Genomic DNA, 26,073 nt, shown 5'->3' with positions numbered 1-26,073 from the left:
CATGCAACAGATACAACAAGTATCTATTAAAATGAATTGTTGTATCTTTCCATTCTGATATAAATTCTAATCATAGAAGAAAACCAGATATCTAATGCAGCTTTCCCTTCCAAATGTGGAGATGATAGGATTGACATCATTTGCCTCGTGTCTGTTGTTGGAGCATAACAAGAATGAGCAAGTGTGTGAATGCCAGGCATACATAACTGAAATAAAAAAGCTTCTTCCACAGCACTCGAGGAAAATAAAATACATATATACATAACTACATTGTAAGGCAGACTGTGTTAAGAGCAGAGTCACAGGGGTTTAAACCAAATTCTCCAATTTCTTAGTAAGAATTTCATATGATACAGGGCAAAATCCATCATCATTATCCTTGCTAACAAATACTGACTCCTTGTTATACATACGCCAGGCAATTTGCCAAACTCCTTAAATGCATTATCTTATTTATATCAGTAACAGTTGCTACCCATTAGACTATTAGGAAGAGTCTTCCAGTAGGCTGTATCTTTTTTGTAAACGTAGACTCAAAAATGTTTGCAAGTTACATTTCTGATGGTCTCTCCCCTACCCTTTTATCATCACAAATAGAAATTAGTGACACCCTGTCTTTTAATTTTTTAAATCAAGGCCCAGATGACTACATCCCAGCTTTTCAAGTTCCTTATTAGTTCTCTGTGAAACTTTAGGGTTAATGGCTCATGAACTTGGACTAGTATTCAGGTCAAACATGCAAGTGGTCAAGCATGCAAGCTTGCATATATCCAGTCCTTTAAAATTGTCCTCTGTCACTTCTTTCCCATCTGTGTCTTTCCAACCTTCTGATCATTATTTCCATCTTCCATGTTAATCTAAAGGTCAACTTTCCGCTCTTGGAGGAAGAACATGCATTCTTGGTGCATAATAAAATTCAAATCCCTCTTCCCGCTAGTGATGGCCTTTGTGGCTCATCCAGGCAGCCTCATCCTAAATGTCTATGATGTAACTCAAAGAAAATAAAATACTCAGTTCTGAATTTGGAGGGAAGAGCAAATAAGCCCAGTACATAGTCCCAACAAGCCACGGTGATTGTGTAAAAATACGTTTTATATCTGGCATTTGATTTGCCACACAGTTTAACAGAAAAGTAACTTTATCTATTTTTTCCAGTTAAAGGTAGTAATAGTACAATCAATAATTCCTCCTGCTCTAGTGTGGTAAATTAATGTCTGTCTATTGTTTTTAAATCACAAAGTGAGCATTGCTATAGAAATGTAAAATGGTACCATTTCATTTTAATCTATTTAATTTTCCTTTCTTGAATTATATAATGGGGTTAAAACGTTGAATAGAATTAATAGAATGAGTATTTAATTAAGCAATAATGAGCTTCTAAATGGATGCTCAAAGAAACTGCTTCATAGTTTATGCAGAAATCAGATAATGGTCTTAATAAAGACTATAATAATTGTGTTGAACATTTTCCATATTTAATTTTTTTTTTTTTGTATTCTCTCAGGAGTAAATTTAAACATAACCCAGTTCCTTGATTAGGCTACACTTTGCTTTCAAAGTAATTCCCAAATGCCTTTCCATGGCCAACAGGGCCCTGCATAAACTGACTCTACCACCTCTGGAGTCTGATGTCAAAGAGTTCTCTCTGGCTCTCCCCTTCATTCCAGCCACACCCAGCTTGCCTTTGCTCTGCAAAGGCACCTGTGGCTCTTCCTGCCACCTGGCCTTTGTTCCTGCTCTTTCAGATGCCAGGTGTGTTCTTACCCCCTTCACCTCTCTAAGGCCTCCTCTTCTTTCAGTTCTCAGGGAATTTTTCCCTGATGATCCTCTCCAGACTGGATCAGATACCCGCCTACACACACACAGAGAGAGACTCCCCGAGAACTGTGATTTTATTCCTTGACAATTAACACATTGTTATACATTTCTTTCCTATCTGTCTCTCGTTTCAGCCTGCAATTTCCATGGGGAAATATCATGTCTGTTTTGTTTAGTGGTGTATCCCTGGATGGATGGATGGATGGATGGATGGATGGATGGATGGATGGATGATAGATGGATGGATGGATGGATGGATGGATGGATGGATGGATGGATGATGAATGGAATGATAGATAAAGAGATGGATGATGGATGGATGCATGGATAGATGGATGGATAAATAGATGGATGGAAGGTAAATATCGTTGTGGACCCATCCAAGGACACATGAGGGCCACAGTGCACATCTCTGAGAATTCCTAGCACATCAGCACCTTTCCATTCTACTTGAATTCATTTGCTCACACACTAACAAGGAATTCTATACCAGCCCCTTCAGCAGGTGCTGCAGATATAAAACTATCAGTGTCGTGAAAGAAGCTGCACAGGTTTGTCTCACTTATACGTGGCCTAAATATTAATTTTATTAATTCATTCATCTACCCATCCAGCCACTTACCCATCCATCCATCCACCACCCATCCATCCATCCACCCATCTGTCTATCCATCTATCCATCCACCCACCCATCCACCCATCCATCCATTCATCCATCCCATCTTCAGACCTGCTCGTGTGTTGGATCAGGGCTGACTCATCCATCAGGCACGGTTATCATGTGCTAGGACCCTAAAATCAGAAAGAAATAAAAATAACTTTTAGGGTAAAATAAATTTTTAATTCTTTTCTTCACATCATAAAAATAATTTTTTCTGAGACAGGTTCTTGCTCTGTCACCAAGGCTGGAGTGCAGTGGTGTAATCATAACTCACTGCGGCCTCAAACTTCTACACTCAAAGATCGTCCCACCTCAGCCTCCTGAGTGTGTGGGACCACAGGCACGTGCCACCACACCTGGCTAATTTTTTACAATTTTTTTTTTTATAGAGGGTATCTCACTATGTTGCCCAGGCTCATCTTGAGTTCCTGGGCTCAAGTGATCCTCCCACCTCAGCCTCCCAAAGAGCTAGGATTACAGTGTTAGAATACCATGCCCAGCCCCCAAAATAAATTTTTTAAGGCACATTACTCTATTATGGTAGGAGGAGTTGATGAAGGCAAAGGTGCCTGGGGTCCACCAGTCATGGCACAGCTCTGCTGGAACACAGGGGAGATCAGTCCATCCCTGGTCTTCTGGAACACTCAGGCTAGTGGCAGAATCAGGCGTCAGTCAACAAGTCAGTCCCTCTTAGTCTTCCTTCTGTATGGCTTTGTCCCTTCACATTCCCTCAGCCCTCGCCTCTGCTGCCAGATCCCACTTCCTATACTTAAGATCGTTCATTCATTCAACAAATATCTACTGAGTTTCTTCTGTGCACCTAGCACCATGCAAGAGACTAGAGATAAACCCATGAAGAGACAGGTGCACATAGAGCCTCCAGCCTCCTCAAATCATGGTTTGTCACAGCGTTTTCATCTTGGCAATGACACCCGCTTTGACAGAGCAACTTCTCACTTATGCACTGGACATGACAGCATTTCTACCTGACTGGTGGTTCCCAGCATCCTCTAGCCTTAGCCCATTTCATGCCCACATGATTGACACCTGGTTTCCTAAGGTACAGGTGTCGGAAGAGCCACAAGGACAGGTTATAAGCTGACATCTGCTGTGATCTTCAGGGACAACCAGTCCTCTGGCTCTGGACTGCAGCAAGCAGGTGAAGGAAGGACTGGCCTAAGCCCTGGGGATCTGAGGTGGGCACGAATGACAGAACTGGTTGGGAGCAAAGATTACCGGAAACCAGGAGACTTAGGTCTGATCTTTGGGTCACTAAATGACTTTGGGGAGCACTCTTCCTTCTTCCTTCCTTCCTTCTCTGTGCTATCATCTTCATCTGTAATATGAAGGGATTAGATCACTCATGTGTCACCAAGCCCCCTCCTGGCTACATGGCAGATAGCATTAATTGATCACAGCACTCTTTCCTGCTGAACCCAGATGTACTGCAGGCCTGTCCACACCAGACTCAGGCAGCTTCACCCATTCACAAGGGTAGGTCCTGTCATTGACACCTGCCTGCCATCCTTAGGCTTGGACTCCGTCCTGCTTCTTGCCCCTACTACATATTAGATTTGTCTAGTCAGATGAAGAAAATACTGAGTCCCAGGCTTTACCCCAGAGCCTGGGGAATCTGAATTAGTCTGGGGATTCTGAATCTGAATTGATTCCCTGACTGATGCCTGATTCTGCCACTTGCCTGCATGTTCCAGAAGACCAGAGATGGACTGATCTCCCTTGTGCTCCAACCTGGCTAGAGGACCCCAGGCACTTTCTCCTTCATCAATCCCTCCTACCATAATAGATTTTCATGCACTTTAACCTTGGGGAATCCTGAATTGGAATAGGACTCAGGAAGCTTTTTCAAAGCCTCTGGGAGGTTCTAATGTGCAGACAGGGCTGAGAACCATTAGTATAGTTTTCCAGCTCAAGAATGCTATGATTTTTTGAGAAGAGGAGAAGATAGAAGATAGGTAGACATTAAACAAGAATCATATGAATCAGGTCAAAATAATTGCCCCCTGGAGCTGTTTCTGTGTGACAGCAGCCTCAGTATCCCTCCTCATTCCCACTATTTTCTAGCCTGCATGCATGTTCTAAGAGTTTTCCAGCTCTCCTTTTATGGAAGACAACTCGTCTGGGTTTGCCGAGGTGCAATAAACAAATTAGTTCCAATCCCCGCCCCATCTCCTGAGAGGCCTCAGGATTAAGGTTTATGATTAATGATTTGCAAGTCAATTAATCAGTCACTGCTTTTGAAACCTCATTTCTCAAATTACTTTTCTTTGAACACAAGGGCTTTTTGACATCATCTTACTGTCTCTAGATTCACTTTCCTACTAATCGAAATTCCAAGATATTTCTTCTTCTTGTCAGCTTATTGGTGTTACTTGTTTATAAAATATTTGCAAACAGATTACTATTTACCTGTAGTGTGTCAGAGGTAAGCACCAAAACAATACTTTGTGCTTCCAGCTCAAAGGAATGTGCTAATGATAGCTCATTAAATTCTCTATCTATGAGAAAGTTGATTTTTCATTTATTGATTTATTTTCACCACACCTACTTGCAACAAGTATTTGAGATGTATTACAATAGAAACACAGGTACAACAAGGCTCCAAACAATTGATGTAGATGATTTCTTAGAAAATGGTTTCTAAGGTCCTATTAAGAGTGGATATGGAGTGGAAAGAATGGGACTGGTTTTCTTCATTCGAGAAAATAGCAGGGTCTAGCAGAGGATCTGGGGTCAAACCCCAGTCTCTTCCTTTACAAGTCTTAGCGCTTTACTCATTTGATTATGTTGTTGTTTTGGGGAGGCAAGGCTGCGAGAACAAATGCAAACAAAAATGGCTTGAACTCAATCGAAAATTGTTTCTCATTCAATGATAGTTCAGGACAGGTGTTCTTGGCCTCCAGGTTTCTCCCCTCCATGTGGTGACTCAGGGACCCAAGCTCCTCCTCCCCTGTGGCTCCCTGCTCCCTTGGGGTTTTGTGGTCCTCTGCATTCAGGTAGGCGGAGGGTGAAAAAGCCCAGAAAGGAGGCACAGCTGTTCTTTTCACCCTTCCACCACAGAGCAGCACAGCACAGCCATGGTCAGTATCATTCCTGCCTACATTCTGCAGAAGAGAAGTTAGTCTCATGGCCTCACCTAAGTTCAAGAAAAGCTGAGAAGAGGAGCATAGTATCTTCCAATCATAATCCTCCTATGTTATTTATGTTTATGTGAGATGATGTGTGTAACATACCCAATGCAAAGCATGTAATTGACTATATGTGTTCAAAATAGTGACCATTACCATCTGCTTTTTTTTTTTGCAGTTTCAAGCCACAGTCGAGGAAGGAGCTGTGGGAGTTATTGTCAATTTGACAGTTGAAGATAAGGATGACCCCACCACAGGTGCATGGAGGGCTGCCTACACCATCATCAACGGAAACCCAGGGCAGAGCTTCGAAATCCACACCAACCCCCAAACCAATGAAGGGATGCTTTCTGTCGTCAAAGTAAGGGTGCTTCCAACTGCCCCTTTCTCCTCTTGCAAGTGTGGAGGGCCCTATGAGGGGACTCATAGAATCACCGAGTTTAGAAGGCCACAGATAAATTCTCCCAGTCTCCTCCTTCTGGGAATTAACAAAGGAAAATGCTTATGGCTTAAGGGTGCCCTCCTGTCCTCAGCAGCATAAACAAGCAGCCATCAAACAAACCTGTTTTATAGGTTCTAAAATACCCAAACTTACGTGTAACTTTAAGAAAACCAATCTTAAGTGGATTATTTTTGTTTTCGTTTTTGTTTTTTGAGACAGTCTCACTCTGTCGCCTAGGCTGGGGTGCAGTAGTGTAATCTCAGCTCACTACAGTCTCCATCTCCTAGGTTCAAGTGATTCTCGTGCCTCAGCCTCCTGAGTAGCTGGGATTACAGCTGCCTGCCACCATGCCTGGCTAGTTTTTGTATTTTTAGTATAAATCGGGTCTCACCATGTTGCCCAGGCTGGTCTCAAACTCCTGGCCTCAAGTGATCCGCCTGCCTTGGCCTCCCAAAGTGCTGGGGTTACAAGTGTGAGCCACCATGCCTGGCCCAAACTTAAGTTTTAAATGAAATTCTTTATACATTTGCTAAGGAATTATTAACAGATATGCCAAAATGAGACATGTGAAGGTGTTTTTAGAGATCTGTGCTCAAAATGTGGCTATGACATGTCTTCTTAATCTTTCTTGGCAGAACTCAATTATTCCTTAAAAACACACACACAACATAATTATTGGTGTAAACCCTCTGTGAGCCTTGCTGACTCACACACTGACCCTCTCGCTGGCAACGAGTAGAACAAGGAGGAAATGTAATTATAAATGTAAAACCTCTGGCTCATGCTGATAATCCAGAAATATTACTGGGGATGGTGGCACAGAAGGCTTGCTACAGGTGGCCTTGGCATTCCGAAAGGAGGCATTTCTACACAGTTTCACTCTTAATGGGAAGTTCTGGGGAAAGTTTCTGCCAGAGACCAGGACCTTCATGGGAACACATTTTCTTTTCTAGTGGATGAAGCCATTTTCCTGAGCAGCAGGGATCAATCATATTTATAGTCATAGTAGCAGTGGGCAGAGGAGGGACGTGGCTGCCCACTCCCTGTGTGCCCTAGGCCAAGATACCCATGTTTTCTGTGCCTCAGTTTCCCCATCCATAAAATGAGAATGATAATAGAACCTACCTCTTAGGGTTGTTGTTGCAATCCATTGAGTTGCTATAATGAAGGCTGGGTGGCTTATAAACCACAGACATTCATTTCTCACAGTTCTGGAGGTTGAAAAGTCCAAGATCAACCTTCTAGCAGATTCTGTGTCTGGTGAGGACCCACTTTTGACAGATGTCCATCTTTTCTTTCTATCTTCACATGGTAGATAGAGTAAGGCAGCTCTCTGGAATCTCTTTTTTTTTTTTTTTTTTTTTGAGATGGAGTCTTGCTCTGTCACCAGGCTGGAGTGCAATGGCATGATCTCAGCTCACTGCAACCTCCACTTCCTGAGTTCAAGTGATTCTCCTGTCTCAGTTTCCTGAGTAACTGGGATTACAGGTACATGCCACCACACCCAGCTGATTTTTGTATTTTTAATAGAGATGGGTCTCACCATGTTGGCCAGGCTGGTCTTGAACTCCTGACTTCAAGTGATCTGCCTGCCTCAGCCTCCCAAAGTGCTGGGATTCCAGACATGAGCCACTGCACCCTGCCAAATCCTGTTTTGCTCATATATATTTTCTTTGAGCTGTAGCAAACACATTCTGGGGAAGACTGAGCTCCAGGATGTGTGATAGAGATGTCTATTTACCCAAGTTTTATCTTCAAGTTGCAGGTTTGGAAAATTGCCTGACAGCTTTTATAGACTCAGGATTAGCCACAGAGAACAGCCAGTGGCTATGTCATTCTATGACTTTTACAGCTTCGAAAGTGCAGCAGCCACGGACACAGAGGGCCAGTGCCAGGGTTTCCTGATAACTTTGCCATTGCCTAATACATTAGTGGTTTATGTACTTCGTGCATCACTGCTAGTCCCCATGAATAATATGCAGTACTGTAATTGCTTATTCGTACATAGTACATTCATATATAAGAGTACATTACAAACCTAGTCTACATACATATAAGCACGTATTAACAATTCCTTAATTAACTACCACACATCTACTGTTGTCAAGTACACAATAAAACCTAACCCATACGAATATTGACCTGTACTAGAAATCCTTAATATTATGTAGTACATGCATTCATTCATTGGACATAGCACATCTCAGTCAAGAAGTCCCTCACCAACAAGGATATCCCCTACCACATTTTGGCCTCTGAATATACCAGCCTCTGAGAAATCATCATCCCGCTCAGCAGTACTACCCTCCTCGCTCCAGGCCCGTAACACTTGGGGGTGACTATCCTGAAACTATACCTGGCATCTGGTTCTTACTTCAGGGCCATAAAACTAAGTAAGATCACCCACATGTTCCTCTTAAATAAGACATCTCGATGGACTAATGACTACCACCCTATTAACCAGCCTTGGCAACAAAGTGAGACTCTGTCTCAAAATAACAAAAAAAAAAAAAAAAACAGGACTTGTAGGAAGGAGCCATTCTCCTCTCCCTATATTCCTGCGCTGGTCCATGATGCAATGGCTCTCAAATGCTAGCATATATAAGAATCATCTGCATTGCTAGTTAAAATGCAGATTTCTGGGCTTGCCCCAGACCCACTGTGTCAGAAAATGAGGGAGAGATGTGCCAGGTGGTTCTGTTGTTCACAGGGCACACCTCTTGTCAAGGGGCATGGCCTTTGGGGAAGGGGTTTCCATAAGCTTGTCCACCCTCCCTGCAAATTCCAGGGGAAGAGGTGCCCACAGAGGCTGAGGCTCTTGCTGACTTCAGCTTTGCTAGTGAGTGAACTTCCTTTGCTTTGGAATTGGGATGCAGACTCTCCCTCACCCCACACTGGCTGTCTCCCTGGTCAGTAGGAAGGGCCTTGAGCTCTATCTATCTCTCAGCACATGTGAAGCAGAGCCCCAGACCACCTTCTAGAAGCCAGTTAGGCCATGCTCTCTGCTGCTGTCCACTGTGCCAGCCACTGGGGCAACCATTAGGAATGCATTCTGCTGCAAGTAACAGAATGTTAGACTAATAGTGGCTTAACTAATGAAGGGAATTTAAGAATTTTTATAACTAGATGAAGGTAGGCCAGTCCAGGATTGGCCAACAGTTCCAGGTGGCAGAGAGCCAGCAGTGGGGTGCCTCAGATGCTTTTGACTTTTTCCTCTTGGACATAAAGTGGCTGCCAAAGCCCCAGGCATCATGTCTTCCTATTGCTGTGTCCTAATGCAGGACATAAGGGGGCAGGCAGGCAAATGAGAGAAGGTGCTCTCATGTGACCCTCTCCTCTTATCGGGGCAGAAAACATCCTTTCTAAGGGTACCCTGGGCAATTTCCCATGATGTTTCGTTGGCGGATGACAGATTTTCCTTAACTTCAAGGAAAGCTGAGAAAGTCCACATCTGGCCTTTGGACTTTTACAGTGGATAAGGAAGAGGGTGGGCTGGTGATTGCTGTTGGGCAGCCAAGCACGAGCAGGTCTGCCCTAACCAGTTAGCAATCCAACATACGGAACAACTATTTGGAGCCTCAGGATGCTGCTGGTTTCCAGTACAGTCCTGCCTCTCAAAATGACGAAATCCCAGTGGCTCTGACAAATGAGTTCCTGCTTCGTATTTAAAACCTTCAGATCAGAAACACCCTTAGTTGCTTTCTAAACTGATTCTAAAACCACCAGACAGTTATTCTTTCAGCCGAATATAATCAATCCTGCATTTTAAGTTTATTTTCTATTTTGTCCTCAAAGAAAGTAGCATCCAGAAAGCATCCCTGGTTCCCCAAACCTTTCACAGACCTAAACATAGCTATCCAGTCAGTTCTGGATCCTCCCTCTTCCAGCTAACAAACCCAGGTCCTCCATCCTTCCCATGTGAGTCAGCTTTTCCAAGCTTTAAATTTCCCAGGACAGTGGTTTACACCCTCTCTTGACACTTGAAAAAATATTAATTGAATTGCCTCTCTGTAGCTTCCATCAGGAGTATTTTCAATTTCCTCCCATCCCTGACACAAAGGCCCGGCAACAGACAAAGCACATTAATAAGATTGTGTACTTTGTGAGATCATAGAGGGCTTCTTAATCCAATTACAGCCCTCAGAGGGGATTAGGAAGAGAGACCCATGTGTCACCAGCTCTAGGTGTTCTGGCCCTGGGCATCGTAGAGCTGGAGTTAGTAGATCCCACCTTGGGCGAATGGAAATAAACGTTAGCGTGGCCCTGCTCCCTTCCTAAGGCCAGCCTCTCACTGCGTGGCTCCCTCCCTCGCTGCTCCCCTTCCTCTGTGGCATCCTCCACGGCATACTTCCTCCGAAGCCAGCATTCCGTTCAGGGCGTTCTGTTCAGGGAGTGTCAGCCTGGGAACGTAGGAGAAAAACTGGGGCTGGGGAAATGACTCTTGCAGCTCTTGCTTCCCCGCTCTTCTTCCTCACCATCTTCACAGCTTCTTGTTATTGATATCAGTGCTAGGCCTAGCTCCATGGGAAATATTCAGCATTCATCTTGTCCCCTGATCTTTACAACAATCCTCTGTACTAGGATTTTATTGAAGAGAAAGCTGAGACTTCAGGGGCGGCAGTGACTTGCTGGTGGTCCCAGCGTTATGATGCATCAGGGCCAGGACTTGACCCCCACCCATCTTTCTATTTAATCAAAAAAATAGGGAATTTAAAAGGTAGAAATATCCAAGAATGTTATATTTTTGCATGATCAAAATGATATATAATTGTGTTGCAAAAGACTAGTGCTAGAGAAAAGCACAAGAATTACTGTCATTCATTCATTGATTCATGCAATGATATTTATTTAGAGCTCACTATGGTCCTGACACTGTGCTAGGTGCGCTGTATTCATGGGTGAAAGAAAGGGTCTCTGTCTACAGCCTCCAAGGCAGCTTATAGTTATAAGAGCAAGAACTTTTCCTACAAATAATGATGTCCCCAGGAGAGAAGGAGAGAAGGAGGGAGGGAGGGAATTGTCTCCTTGGGAAAAAACAACCAGCGGTCCCCAGCCGAGGAGAAGGAGCTGAGCGGCACAAATTGGTTATTTCCAAGCATCTTGACTGTCTCACTTGTCAGCAGATGGCTGGATTCCCCAGAAACCCCACTATCCTTCTGCTTGTGCGTAGGTCTCTGGCTCTGGGGAATGAGATGTCAGACCAAACGAGTCCAAGATTGTGATTAGTGCTGGTGTGGGTGGAGATGGCCCTTGGGAGACTGAGGTGCTCGGCATCTCACTGCTGTTCAGAGGACCCACCCTCAGCATTCTCGTGACCCAACAAGCCAAAGGCTCTGTCCCCTCCAGGATCCTAATTGAGATGAATGGCTGTATTTTCCAAGCATGGCAGCTCCCTGGCCCTGGTTTGAAGTTTACTTTACTGAGGTTGCACATTCTGGCATCACTTGGGATGGACAGAGATCCATTATTAGGATCCATAGAAAGAAGGATAGAATGGTAAATTACTGCTGTGTTACAGGGATCGAACCGAAACACCACTGTGCAGCCACTCAGCACTAAGAGCTTTGCATCTGTTAACTTAAAATCCTATTACTAACCCTGCTGGAAGTTGTTCTAGGTGAAGAGAGGAAGTCCAGTTACAACCAGGAAGCATCTCCAGTGTGTGTATGTGTGCACACACTCTCCCATGTGTGGAGTGCTTAGCCATGAATACATGTCAGCTGTAATTATTATGAAAGTGACTTTATTTGCCTAAAGACACTCTGATCCAACCTGCCAGATTCCACTCCCACTTTGGTGCCAGCTCTTTCCTCAGCATCAGTGGTCCTCATCTCTGCTTTCATTTTCCCACATCCACGGCAACCTCTACAACTGTGGTTGCTTACTTTTAGTTGAGTGTAAATCAAATCTCTTGACTCATTTAGTCTTGTCCTTCTTGCAAGAATACCCATTATGGCATGGGTCTGATGGGTTAGCTACTTGTGCCAGTAAGCATTAGGAAAATAACTTGACAGAAGCAGTATGCCCTCATCTTACCTAAGTGTCTCCCCATGCACCCCTGACAGAGCCCCACTCTGGGAAATGCCTGCAGCCACCACATCATGTGCTCTCGTGGTTGGGAAAGAGAGTGACAGACACTCAGTTGGCAGCACCATTGTATTCCTAATGTTTATCATGGAGTTTCTTTGACATCCTCTGGTTTAGTCCACACAGTGGCTGGGGGAGGTGGGTACTATCGGCCCCTTTTGCAAAATCAGCTAGAGTGGTCCTCATCAAGGCTGCCCATTGACACTGGGGTAGGACAATCCACCATTGTGTGGGACTGTCCTGGGCACGGCTTTGAGTCTAGTATTGCTGTCCCCTGCCCAGCAAATGGCTGTAGAGTCCTTGAGTCAGTTGAAAATGCTCCCATACATTTTCACATGCCCTCAGATGGGCAGGGCCCAGCGGCTTAACTCCATATGGCTCAGACTCTCAAATCCTTTTCCCCACATTGTACTCTACTAGAAACCATGTGCCCAGGCTATACTTGAAGGGACATAGAGACCTTTTGACTTTGTGGCAAGTGAGAGAGAAACATTAAATATAAAACTTTGGTTTTCCTGTTCCATTTGATCCACTGTGATCACAGAGGCAGGGTTATCTTGCTGTAAAGCGACTGAGGCTTGGGCTTTGTGGTCTTGTTTACCAGAGCCCCCATGGGTGTCGGGGGTGTGGAGTTACAGGTTCCAGGCAGGGAGGCTTTAAGCCTCACCGTTGCCAGGGAGTTGCCTAACAAGATCTCAGAGGGAGGCTCACTAAGGTTCAAGTCACTCACTGCCCAGATCACTAAGGCTCAAGTCATCTGTTGTCATTCATTTCTTAATAAAAAACAAACAAACAAAAAAAAACCCAACATCCATACCTAATCTCACATTTTCATGTTTCATATTCTTTGTCTTAAAGATAGCCCCCCAATTACACAGGCTGCCTCCAAAGCCCAGCTCCATCCCTGAAGGCCCACTGTTGCTCGTGGAATTTCAGAGGGAGTTTGTGCAAACCACCTGCCCTTCGTGGCTGGTGCGCATCCTGAGACCCTTCTGTCTGCTTTCCAGCCATTGGACTATGAGATTTCCGCCTTTCACACCCTGCTGATCAAAGTGGAAAATGAGGACCCACTCGTACCTGATGTCTCCTATGGCCCCAGCTCCACAGCCACTGTCCACATCACTGTCCTGGATGTCAATGAGGGCCCAGTCTTCTACCCAGACCCCATGATGGTGACCAGGCAGGAGAACATCTCTGTGGGCAGTGTGCTACTGACAGTGAATGCCACGGACCCCGACTCCCTGCAGCATCAAACCATCAGGTGGGTGAGTGGCTCCGGAACCACAGACGGGAGGTGGGCAGGAATTGCTTTTCCTTTCCAGTCACAGAAGCTGGTTGTCAGGAGCAGATACCATTAAATTAAACTTGTTAACAATCCGGGCAAGTGGGAGGAAAGCGTCATAGCGAGGAGGTTGTGGCTGACGGCTGCAGGGGGCCAGGCTCTCTGGTGAGGGCGGTGCTCCCACCTGATTCCGACCTGGGAGGAGAGTAGCTTCAGGGCTGTTTTCCCAAATGACCAGCCAGGTCTGCTGGCCCTGAGCACAGTCCTTGAAGGGAGAGAGGAGGGAGCCACTCCGGGTAGCCTCCTGCATCTCAGAAACTTGCCTACTTTGTCATTAGCACTGCTTCATGACAAATGTTTTAGCTAACTCCATTTACAGATACAGGTATTGCAGATTCATAGAGGTTCAGTACTTGCTCAAGCAGCCCAGCCTGGTGGCAGAGGAATCAGGATGGAAACAGGACACTCTGCAAAGTTCATGCTCCTTCTAGCTGCTAAATGCTCACTGACTCTGAGCTGTCAGGAGGGGAAGGAGCAAAGGCACTTCCTGGCGCTTGGAAATAGATCATTGGGATTGGTGTTCTGCCTGATGAGGGGCAGGCAAAAATTAATAATAATAATAATAGTGTCTTCAGAAATCTCTGTCTTCCTTTCTTAAGCTCTGCCTGATGTTTAGATAAAAGGCATTTTCATAATGAGATTTAATTAAATGGTCGCTCTCTACCCGTGGTGCATCTAATGCTCACAAATAAAAGACACCCTCGTTGGTGCATTGTTTCACAATAAACTTAAATCAGCGTGCAGATCCAAATGCACGCCTGTCTCTGCAGAAGAAAGTTATTAATCTTCCTCCTCCAAAATCTAATCTTCTTCTCATACGAGATACAAATAATCAAGTACTGGACACACTTACAATAAACACATGTCTGATTTTCCTGATTTGAAACACCTGAAAATGTGCAACAGGGACTGAGTCAACCACTTTACTTTGGAGCAAGCTGGCGGAGAAGAAGCAAAAGTTATTTTCCAACCCCAAAAGTGGATTTATTTTTATGGCTAAGCTTTCCGAATGCCAGATGAACTAGACAAGCGTGTGAAATAATACCAAATCCTATAATAATGTGAATCTGAAATAGCCATTCTTTTTTTCCCTTTTTTTTCTTGTTGCTATCTGACAATGGAAACACGCAATTTAAACATCAAAGAGAAAGTCTCTCTTAAGTACTTAGATGGGAAAACTGGTAGTTTAATAGACTACAAGGTAGTTGGACAAAGGTAGGATGTCTACAGGTGAGCTTATCTGTCATCTTGTATTTCTGCAATTGCAGGTGAAAGCAGGGACACTGAGGGTGATAAAATGAGTTAAATCAGGTTGATGTTTTGGACCCTGTGTCTCTGCCATTGCTGGAACAACATGGGATGCTGCCAGTCATAAAAGAGTTAATGCAATGAGGAGGGACGGATGGAGGTGTCTAGGACCGAGGACTAGATGTCCCACAAAGATGGGACAGACAGTGGGAGAGGAAGGTCAGGCTGGGTTGTTTGATTAAGACCAGCTCTGCTGACTTGGGCAAAGAGAAAATGTGCTGGAAGACCCTATGGATACTACATATGATGGAGGAATATCTGAAGAACCCACTTGAGATAGCACAGGAGCTAGGGCATCCTTCAGGCTCTAAGTCACAGGAACAGGCAGGCTTGCAGTTCAGGATCTCACAGCGAGAATAAACCAGCTCCAGCTGTTTTCCGTTCTAGTGTCATTCGGCCCATGGTCACATTCCCAGGGCTGCTCTGCCTTGCTGGAGCTGGGGTCATGCACCTCCCTGCTCCGGGCACCTTGACTAGTGATCAATCGGGATGATGTTTCCAGATACCCAGCACAGAGGGCGGCTGACTGAGAAGGAGGGATGAACATCCTGTCTGGCAAATGAAGCTTGCTACTGGGAGTATGGGGGCAGGCCACAGGTGCAGTCCCAGCAAACTGAGTTAGGAACAGGATTCCAGCCTGGGGAGGGAAGGGGCGCCTCGGAGGGCCGAGACATTAAGGAGCATCCGGGCCAAACGAGCCGTGGGGAGCAAAGGTCACGTTACTATTAAACAGCACTGGCAGACAAGGGACTTGATCCCACCGCTGTGCAAGAGAAGGAGGTCAGAGAAAGCAACCTAGAAATGACTGAAGGTAGCACCCATGGGGAGAAGCTGGAATGCAGAAAGTTCTGAGGATCTTCCTGTTTCTCTAGTGAGTGTGAAAATCACAGCTGTGGCCACAAGTAACCAGGAACCAACTCACAGTGACATAGGCCAAAGGGGGGTCCTGCTTACTCGCATGGGTCACCACACCTAATGGAAAAGTCCATGGGAACGAAGGCCTCCAGCATGATGGAATTCAGGTGCTCAGACCATATTCCTTCTCCATATCTGGCTCTCCTTTCCCCTGGGTTGTCTCCATGCTCAGCCGTATTTGCACATCTGTAGAGGGAAGAGGGAAGAGGCACCAGCAACATCTGTCCTTGATCCTACCAGAGGAAAGCAACATCTTCCTTCCTAATCGGTAGCCCAGCCCAAGGCCCAGGTTGAGTCACGAGCACAACTCTCTGAACCAAGCAGAAGATTAGCAGGACGGATTGTGCCAGGAGTCCCGATGCCTGAGCCTGCCACGGACCCCAGCACCCAGCTCTGAGGGCCTGCAGGGGCGGCTACCCGAGGAAGTGCAGGAGGCTCGTCCCAGAGGATGGGAAAAATGCTGAGTAATCAGGAACCACGGAGAGCCACTGGCACCAAGGTCAACCTTGTGAACCCCACAGAAAATAGAGCTGCAATATGTCTCTGCAGCTGCCTGAGACAGGATTCCAGCCTGGGGAGGGAGGGACAATGTGACTCTTAGGTCTGCGTAAGAGTTCTAGCATTTACAAATTGGCCTGGCTAAGTGATGGCTGGACTAATCCCTTTCCTGGCCTTGGAGCAAAGTAAATATGTCCGTGCATATGCATATGTGTGTATTGCATATATTTCTCTAGCCTCACTCCTCACACATATTCCTTCCTGCTGGCAGCCACAGCTGCCCACACGTGACCCTTTCTCAGCCTGGCACTGGCTGGACCCCCCCGTTTTCCTTCCTCCCTTCCCCCCTAGCCCTTCCCTCCCTTCCCGCCCCGCAACCCCGCCAGCCCACCTTTCCCCCCTTTCCCTTTCTTCCCCTCCTCTCCTGGAGTAAAGCCGGGATAACATCTCAGCTATTGTCACAGGAGCTCTTTGGGAAAAAGAGGCTCATTAATTATTTGCAGCCTTTGATCCTGCACACTGAGAAGTGCTGTCCCTGGGGGCCTGTGTGTGCAGCGGAGGAATGGGGCTGCAGAGAGGGACCAGGGAGGGAGACAGTTTTCTAATCTAATTGTCTATGCTGAGTTACCCAGTCTTCTCAGATAGATGCAACGGCCTTGCACATCGTAGTGTTACTGCTGTTGTAGTAATGATTCTTCAGGGAGCAGGCATTGGAAGAAGAAACTTATCTCAAAGAGAACTCTTCCTTCTTCTCCTCCTCCTCCTCCACAAAACAGGAGTCAGGCATCTCCTAATAACATTTTAGTATCTCTAATATCTCTTTCTTCTTCTTCCTTCTGTTGACTGCTGATGTGATACCTCTGTTCTTGTCTTCTTAGTTTAAAAGAATTTAAACAAGAGACACACAGCAAAAGAAGTGCAGCGTAGAGTAATTTACTGCAACAGAAAAAGAATAGATTGAAAGTTAGGTGCAGAATCGCCAGTGCACTCTGAGAGGATTCGGGGTGGGCTGATCGCAAGAATGAGACAGCGAAGACCCACACCAGGGAGGCTCCCTTCTGGGAGTCGTCCATGATTATTCGTAAGGAGGTGGGAAGAGGCGTTACTAGGAAGCTGTTCCGGGTGGTCTTTCGGGTGCACCTGTGCAGTAGCTGCACATGCTCATTCATGTGTCACGTGTCTCTTTAGCATCTAAAATCTCCACCCAGGGCTGTGTTTTTCACGATTATGATGAGCAAAGAGTCAGTTTAAGGACAGGTAAAATTAAAATGTGTGTGTTCTCTGAAGGGGAAAGTCTCCACTGAAGACAGCTTCGCTTGAATGAGCTCAGTTACCGTGCAAATCCTGAGATTGACTGTGTTGGCTGTGCGGTCACCACAGTTGCTGCTGCGTCCCGAGAACACGGTCACTTCCTTGACTACCTATCCACCCTCACTCCTCCTCCTTCCTCTGTCTCTCTGCCTGACTGTCTCTCTGTCTCTGTCTCCCCACCCCACCATCTCTGTCTTTTCTGACATTCCCTGTGATTCAGCTCCAACAACCCCATCTCATCTCACCTTATTTATCAGGCCCTCGAAACTAAAAGCCCCCATGACAGACCGGGATCCTGAGATCCTGAGATCCTGTGGCGGGGCCTGCCCATCCTAATGGCCACTGTCACCTCCTCCCTGAGGGGGCTCCTTCCATGGTCAAAATGGGAAGCCGCCTCCCCAACCCCAACCCCACCGAAACTTAGGAACACACTTCCAGCTAAGTGCAGCTCCTGGGCCACGTCCTGCCTCGCATGAGGAAATGCATGCCTCAGGCACCACCGCTCCTCTGCTGACCACAGCCAGATACCCTCTCATCTCCCTAGGGAATGCTCAAGTCAGCAAAAGGTGCCTTGATCTCCAAGGAAGCTGGGACTCCAAAGACAAGGGGTGTCCAAACATCAGAGGGAATCTTCTCACTAAAAAGCCTGGGTTATTAAGACTCGCTAAAAAGCCCTTCACATTGTGTTATTAGCCAAACCAAAATGAACAGCAGTGGTCTAGTGACAGATGAAATTCTTCTTTTTAATGACACTATCTTCTTATCCTTATTATAAAGTTAAGACAGTTTCTGGAAGAAACTTTTGAAAAGACAGGTAAGAATCAGGAAGATAATAAAGTATCTGTCATCATCTCAGACAAGGAAATCCCTTTTTCACCACTTGGGTCTATCTGCCTCAGTCACGTATGTGAGTATTCTGTTCTTCATTACCAAAATTGGCTTGCATTATCCACCCTCAAAACTCACCATGTTTATTTCCCAGTATATGCTGAACAGCTTTCTGTCCCAAGAAATAGCCATTATTTTTCATTACTGAATAGTGTGCTATTATTCCATTATAGGGATATACTCATCTGTTTATAACCTTGTTGTTGACTATTTACATTGTTTACACTTGTTTGCAGTTTTTTAAAACATTAGCAGGCATGCTTGTAGTGAAATTGTTTAATGCATCATTAATATCCTGAAGACAAGTCCCTGAAAATACTTTGGTTGAGCAAAAGTATTACTCTCTATTGTTAACGTTTTTTGGCATATACAGAATTCTTTGTTTTTAAGTCTAAGCAGTCAAATTTATATTTACCGTTATTTCTAAATTGATGTCACAGTTTAGAAAGTCCTTCTCCTCTCCAAGATCATGTACATCAGGTCCTAAAACAGAGCAGGTTCCCACTCTGTCCTCTCCACATGTGATGATGATAAGACTTGCTTGTGCTTTCAGGGTAGCAACTGTCCCGTAGGTGCACCAGGTAAAATATGCTGATGATATTGGAGTATCTCTAATGAGAAGTGGACTCATATAACTGAACTGGTTTGCTCATTATTGTTAGAAAGAGTAGCGCAGGCTGGGCATGGTGGCTCACGCCTGTGATCCCAATACTTTGGGAGGCTGAGGCAGGTGGATCACTTGAGATCAGGAGTTCAAGACCAGCCTGGCCGGGTGTAGTGGTATATCCCTGTAATCCCAGGTACTTGGGAGGCTGAGGCAGGAGAATTGCTTGAACCTGTTAAACCTGGGAGGCAGAGGTTGCAGTGAGCAGAGATCCTGCCACTGCACTCAGCCTGGGCAATAAAATGTGACTCCATCACAAAAAAAAAAAAAGAAAAGAAAAGAAAAAAAGAAAAAAAAAGTACCTCAAAGATAATTATGCAAAATGGAAGTAACTACATTTGCTAAACCTTCTCCAACAGTGAAATGAAACATGGGAACTAACCCTCCATCAGATTCCCGATTTGGTTACGTTAGGGAGGCAGCCAGCAGTTAAATCCTTCTGAATAGTGGGGAGGACCCACTTCTTTCTCTCTACAATCAAGGGCAACCAAGTAACAATTCCTATTCCAGACATTTTTCAGACAGAACTCATCTTGCCCAGGATCTATAGTAAACAATTCCACAGCAGAGACTCCTGCCTACACTTTGAGTATAGAAGATATGTGTTGAAGAAAAATATTGTTCCTACCCATGTAAAATTTCATATCACTGCTCAACACGTTTTGTGGAAAGGGTCATTCATCCAGGGAGACCTGCAAGTATGTGTCAAGCATTTTATCTGTGGGGACTAAGTTTGGCTGAACATAACAGGAAAATTCAAAATGACAGTGGCTCAGAGCAGATAGAAGTTGACTTTTTTTTTTTCTCACATAAAGTAGGTCTAGAGCAGGCATGGCAGTCCAGGAACAGTGGCAGCCCCACACGGCCCCACACAGGGTTCTACTCGCTCACTATTTTACCATGTCTAGACTGGCACCCTCTTCTTCATGGTCTGTTATGGTTGCTAGTGTTCCAGCCTTCATATCTGCATTCCAGACAGCAGGATGGGAAATGGGGAAAGAAGAGGGATACTCCCTCTCTTTTAAGGAGACTTTCTGGAATCAACCACATTTTTATTTAAATATTGTTGGCCAAAATTGGTCACATGGCCACACCTAGCTGCAAGGGATTATGGGAAGTATGGTCATTTGACTGGGAAGCAATGTGTCTTGCTTTTTAAACCAAGGTTCTTTGCTAAGGAAGAAAGGAAGAATGGATATTGTAAGGTAGATAGCACTTTCTGCCATGAACGCCTTTTTAGACGGAAACTTTCTACTTAATAAATAACTTCAGGGTACATTTTAAAAGGGAAAAATATCCCATGATATTAGATATTTGCATAATCAAAATAATAGATGATGTTGCTAAAGACTAGTGCTAGAGAACAGCGTATGGATTGCAATGATGCATTCATTCATGCCATGGTATTTATGGAGAGCCCACTGTGGGCCTGACACTGTGCTAGGTGCGGTGAATTCACTGGTGAAAGGAATAGACTCTTGTCTACAGCCTCCCAGGGAGCTTATCATCATAACAGCAAGAACTTTTGCTGCAAATGATGGTGTCCCTATAAAGGAAGAAAGGAAGGGAGGGAGGAAGAAGGAAGTAAGTAAATTGCTTCCTTGGGAACTAAGAACCAATGATCTCCAGCCAAGGAGACAGAGCAGAGTGGCACAAACTGCTTTTTCCCCTACACCATGCCTGGCTCACTTTCAGCAGATGGCTGGATTCCCCAGAAACCCTGCTGTCCTCCCGCCTGTGCACAGGTCTCTGCCTCTAGGGAATTGGGTGCCAGACCAAACTCGGTTAAGATTTTCACAACCCCCTGCAGACATGGGTTTTGAGAATGATGGTAATAATATTGCTGCTGGGATGATTAAAATACCTAACATTTTTATATAGAACTTTACCAAAAGCACTGTTACCAGTCTTCTTGTAACCACCCTGTAAATGAGAACATCTTGGTCTCCCTTTTTACTGGTGAGAGCAGAACCTCCCTGAGCCATGGTTAAAGGAGGAAAGCACATAAGCATGGTTTACAGAGGCTGAGTTAATGTGGTGAATGAGAACACCGGAGCTTCATCCACACCACTGCGCCTACTGCTGATGTTGGCTTAAAGCTTTTTGAGCATCTCTTAGTGTAACTTCACCAAGCTTCACACTTCCCCAATCCTTGGCATAATTGTCCATCTTCCCACTAGACTTTAACAGTCATCTTTTTATCTCCTTCCCTGATGAACCACCAGAGCTTCCTCAGTACCACTGAGTTAATTAAGCACTTTAGGCACAGGACTAAGACCTTCAGACTTTCCGTGGGCCTACAAAAATGTCAGGTACCTGAATACATAGTCTATTGCCTCCAAAATTCAAAAAGAAAGCAGGAAAATTGAAATTAATAAATATCAACTGTCCACGGAATGATGACAACTTTAGGTTAAATATAATACTTGCAAGTGTCTTTACATTTGCAAACTATTTGTAGCTCTCACCTTGCAAGAATGGCAGATAAATTTCAGGTGATTATTAGTAGAATATTTCTTATAGCACAGTAATTCCTAAAGTAAAAGTATAAAAATAATTTCAAACATGTTATAGGAAACAAATGTGTTTTTAGTGTGGGTACATTTTAGTACATTTGATACAGTTTGGGGTGAAGCCACCATAGACAGAGAAAAATTCTTAAGGGCTCAAATGTCTGGAAACAGCCCACTCCCAGCATTAGGGCTGGAGCATGACCAGTACTCAATAACCAGGTAGAATAGATTAATGGCGGCTGGGTTGGGGGTGACTGCATGCACACATTTTTCAGCATAAGTAGACATAGGTGACCGAATGTGATGGCTCATGCTTGTAATCCCAGCACTTTGGGAGGTCAAGGTGGGTGGATCATTTGAGGTTAGGAATTCAAGAACAGCCTGACCAACATGGTGAAACCCCATTTCAACTAAAAATACAAAAAAAGTTAGCTAGGCGTGGTGGTGCTTGCCTGTAGTCCCAGCTACTTGGGAGGCTGAGGCAGGAGAATCGCTTGAACCTGGGAGGTGGAGGTTGCGGTGAGCCAAGATCATGCCACTGCCCTCCAACCTGGGTGACAGAGCGAGACCCCATCTAGAAAAAAAAAAAAAAATGTAGACATAGCTTGTATTAGTCCATTCTCAAATTGCTAAGCAGAAATGCCTGAGACTGGGTAACTTACAAAGAAAGTGATTTAATTGTCTCATGGCTCTGCAGGCTGTACGGGAAGCATGGCAGCATCCGCTCAGCTTTTGGGGAAGCCTCAGGAAACTTAAAATCATGGCAGAAGGCAAACAGGGAGCCGGCACTTCACATGTCCGGAGCAGGTGGGCCGAAGGGCTACACACTTTTAAACAACCAGATCTCACAAGAACTCACTATCCTGAAGACACTACCAAGGAGGGATGGTGTTAACTCCCCTGATTCCATCACCTCCCACCAGGCTCCAACATTGGGGATTATATTTCAACATGAGATTTGGGTGAGGACACAGATCCAAACCACATCATAGGTTTTGTTTTCTTTTAATCTTCGAACATTGACTAATGTCTACCAACCATGAAAACATTTGCATTTGGCCTTGTTTTAAACCAATCCCAGGAAGGGTAACCAATCCTAGTAGGGAGACTTTAGAAGGATGTACAGGTCTCTCACAGAACTTTCCAAGTCCATGAAAGTTACATTAAAGAGCCATTTCCGTCAGCCAACCCTTTTTCTGAAGCCTTGATCCAAATTGAGCCTATTCTTTGAACACAGAATATCTGAATCAGATCCAAATTAAATACTCGTCTCTTTGAAAAATTACAACTGCTTTGTCCTGATTTCTTTGGGGCTCAGTCTTTTTTAAGTCATTTCCTTCCTCCTAGTCTTTCGGACCTGGATGCTTTTTAACTTTACAGTAGAATTCATTCATGCATTCAAACTGGTAAAGAATACAACATAGAATAATGACATTTCAGCCCCAAAAGATTTGTTAAAATGCCCAATTTCCATTTTTACTGGTCTTCTCATGATTCATCAAGTCCTTTTCTTTAACACATTGTTTAATCTAATATTGGAGCTCATTCAAAGGAAATCATGAAAAATGATGGGAAATTAAGCAAAAGCCATCATTGACTGGCTATGGGACATTTTATTCTGTATCTTCTAAGACCTTTGGAAGTAAAGGCAAAAATCAGCTCTCTTGAAAATGTGAATTTTGTCATCACTGGCATTCTCAGAAACATAGGGGTTCAAAAATATGCAGTAGCCTACCATTTATTGGGAGGAAGGAGGATTTCTAATCCCAAAAGCAGGTTTCAAAACCAGATTTAAGAGTTTAGATTGGGGTGACTCCCACCTTTTAAATTTTAATCAGAAGTTAAAGACCAAATAATAACATTTCTACCTGGGGAAATTAAGAGAAGGCATTCATGTACTAAACTGTATTACTAACACTTCATCTTAATTAAATGTGGTTACTGACCTCAATAAAAGGATCTAGGATGAGGTCATTCTTTTGGTTCTTGTTTTTAATGAGTTAATATTTTTTTCTTTCTTAAGAAACACAGAGCTTGAAATGTAAATGGATTGTTTACAGTGGTGCCTTTGTGATTTTTAATTAAAGTGATATTCTTCCATTGTAAGTTTATGGTAGCAATACATTTTACTGCCTATTCTGCTGTGGAATTTTTAATTATTTATGCAAATATAGTAGCACAGATGACTCTTATTTTTAGTGGTCAGATTTTCTGTTATGAAGATGCTGGGGGAAACAAAGCCTCACAAATTAAACTATGGGATTTTTAAAGTTTTAAGAGCTTCACTAGCTAAAAATAGAATCCTGGCTTTTATAATGATCCAGAGACTGAAGATTTTCATTATTCATGTCAATTAAAGGTGCTCGATTTGGTTAATATGAAACATCTGGCCATTTGGGTAAACGTATGAAAGGCTATTTTAGAAATCAACCACCTTTTTAACATCCATCTACATATGTTGTTATAAATTTGCCATAGGCCAGACTTTCATTATTGAAAACATGGTTTCAAATTGGCTATATTTGAATATAATTATCAGGGTCCTTCTTGTCAGCCTTAGAAATTAATCCTCAGAACCAATATAGAAAATATTGACACATGTTAATATTGTTCCTTGACCAATATTTTCTAAGCTGTTAAATCTACTTAGCTTTTTTTTCTTAATAAACCCATTTGAAATAGATGAGGACTGCTACATAAGCTACTAACATAGCACTGATTGAAAAAGCCACACATTTCAGGATTGCAACCGAAGTCAGTTCCTTAGGGAAAATAGCTGATTTATTATCTGAGTTTGTCTGTCAATCACCAACACCCATCAGCCAGCAAGCACGAGGAGCTTATCATGGCATTAACCCTAACACGGGTAATGAAACCATAGGCGGTGACTCATGTAACTAATTCAAGAAATGCATTTCATCATCTGCTCCCAATTTGCTTTCCAAATGAATCTCAAAGCTTGTAGTTTCAAGTGATGAGGCTCTAAACTACAGTCCTCCTACAAAGGCTTAATTTGGGGATTTCCTCATGCATTCCAATAGCGTTGGCAGGAACCTCACTAGAAGATCCGACCTCCTTATATGGCTGCTTCTAAGTATTCTTGAGTCCCTGCGTGTAGTCTGCACATGTGAAAGGGGGACCTAGGGATTTGGACTAGGGCTGTGGCAGGAGAACCTATCTCTGCATTCATTCATCCCACACTTACAACATACTGGGTGTTTTTCTAGGCATTGGGGGATACAGCAGCCCCAGAAACAAAAGTATCTGTTGGCCGGAGCAGTGATTCACACCTGTAATCCCAGCACTTTGGGAGGCCAAGGCAGGTGGATCACCTGAGGTCAGGAATGTGAGACCAGCCTGACGAACATGGTGAAACCCCGTCTCTACTAAAAATACAAAATTAGCCGGGCGTGGTGGTACATGTCTATAATCTCAGCTACTCGGGAGGCTAAGGCAGAAGAATCTCTTGAAGCCGGGAGGCGGAGGTTGTGGTAAGCCAAGATCACGCCACAGCACTCCAGCCTAGGCAACAAGAGCAAAACTCCATCTCAAAAAAAGAAAAAAAAAAATCTGGATGGAAATCATATTCCTGTGGAAGAGAGAAAAAGGATGAAAGAATTAATAAATACAATAAATGGCCTAGTAGCTGGTGATTAATGCAAAGAAAGAAAGCAGAGAAGGAAGGAGGGGAGTCGTTGCTCTAGACAGGGGGTCAGCACACGCTTCACCAATGCTGTGACGCCGCAGTGAAGAACTGCAGGAAGCGGGGGTGAGCCACACAGCTGTCCGGGGTGGAGAGGTCCAGGTAGCGGAGGCAAGTACAAAGGCCCCAAGGCAGAGTGTGCAGGAGTGTGCCCAGCACACAGCGAGTTGGGGGAAGGTAGGAGATGAGGCCGATGCTCTGGAGAAGATGGAGAAAGTGTTAAGCAGGTTGGTGGGATTAGGAAAGTGGGGCAGTTAAGGGAAAGGGAGACAGAGGCAGAGCACAGGACTGGAGTGGAGGGTCCAAGCAATTGGAAGCACAGAGGGCACATCTATGAGCTTTGCAAGCTCCCTAGAGAAGTGGCGAAGTAACTTGGGGGAGGGAAGTACAGGAACTCAGTCTTGCTCTTGTTGAGTTTGAAGTAGACAAAGGGAGCACATGAGCTGGGTATCAGGTGGCGTCTGTGCTAGAGGTAAAAGCCTGGGTGTCATCAACATCCACATGGAATTTAAATCATTAAGACTATGATCCCCAAAGAGGGAAGTGAACATAGGGCTGTGGCCCAGCCCTGGGACACTCTCATGTTGGGAGGAGTGGCCCTGCCTGGCACTGTGTCGCATGAGGCACTGCTTCCTGAGAATCCCCTTAGAGCCTTGCAAAGAAAAGTATATAGCTGGCAGGGCGCGGTGGCTCACACCTGTAATCCCAGCACTTTGGGAGGCCAAAACAAGTGGATTGCTTGAGCCCAGGAGTTTGAGACCCACCTGGGCAACATGG

At 44.6% G+C, this 26,073-nt stretch overlaps 1 protein-coding gene across 3 annotated transcripts in view; it reads left to right on the top strand.

Annotated features, from left to right (window-relative positions):
• CDH13 (cadherin 13) overlaps positions 1-26,073 on the top strand; it is a 1,254,348-nt gene that overhangs the window by 1,117,373 nt on the left and 110,902 nt on the right. For all 3 annotated transcript variants that reach the window (XM_017953611.2, XM_017953610.2, XM_017953612.3), the window contains 2 exons: positions 5,804-5,986; positions 13,162-13,415. In XM_017953611.2, the coding sequence (XP_017809100.1) occupies positions 5,804-5,986; positions 13,162-13,415 (437 nt within the window). The remainder of the gene's footprint in view (positions 1-5,803; positions 5,987-13,161; positions 13,416-26,073) is intronic.

The sequence above is a fragment of the Papio anubis genome, chromosome 18, assembly GCF_008728515.1.
Source record: "Papio anubis isolate 15944 chromosome 18, Panubis1.0, whole genome shotgun sequence".
Lineage (NCBI taxonomy): Eukaryota > Metazoa > Chordata > Mammalia > Primates > Cercopithecidae > Papio > Papio anubis.
This window is presented reverse-complemented; position numbering and strand designations above follow the sequence as displayed.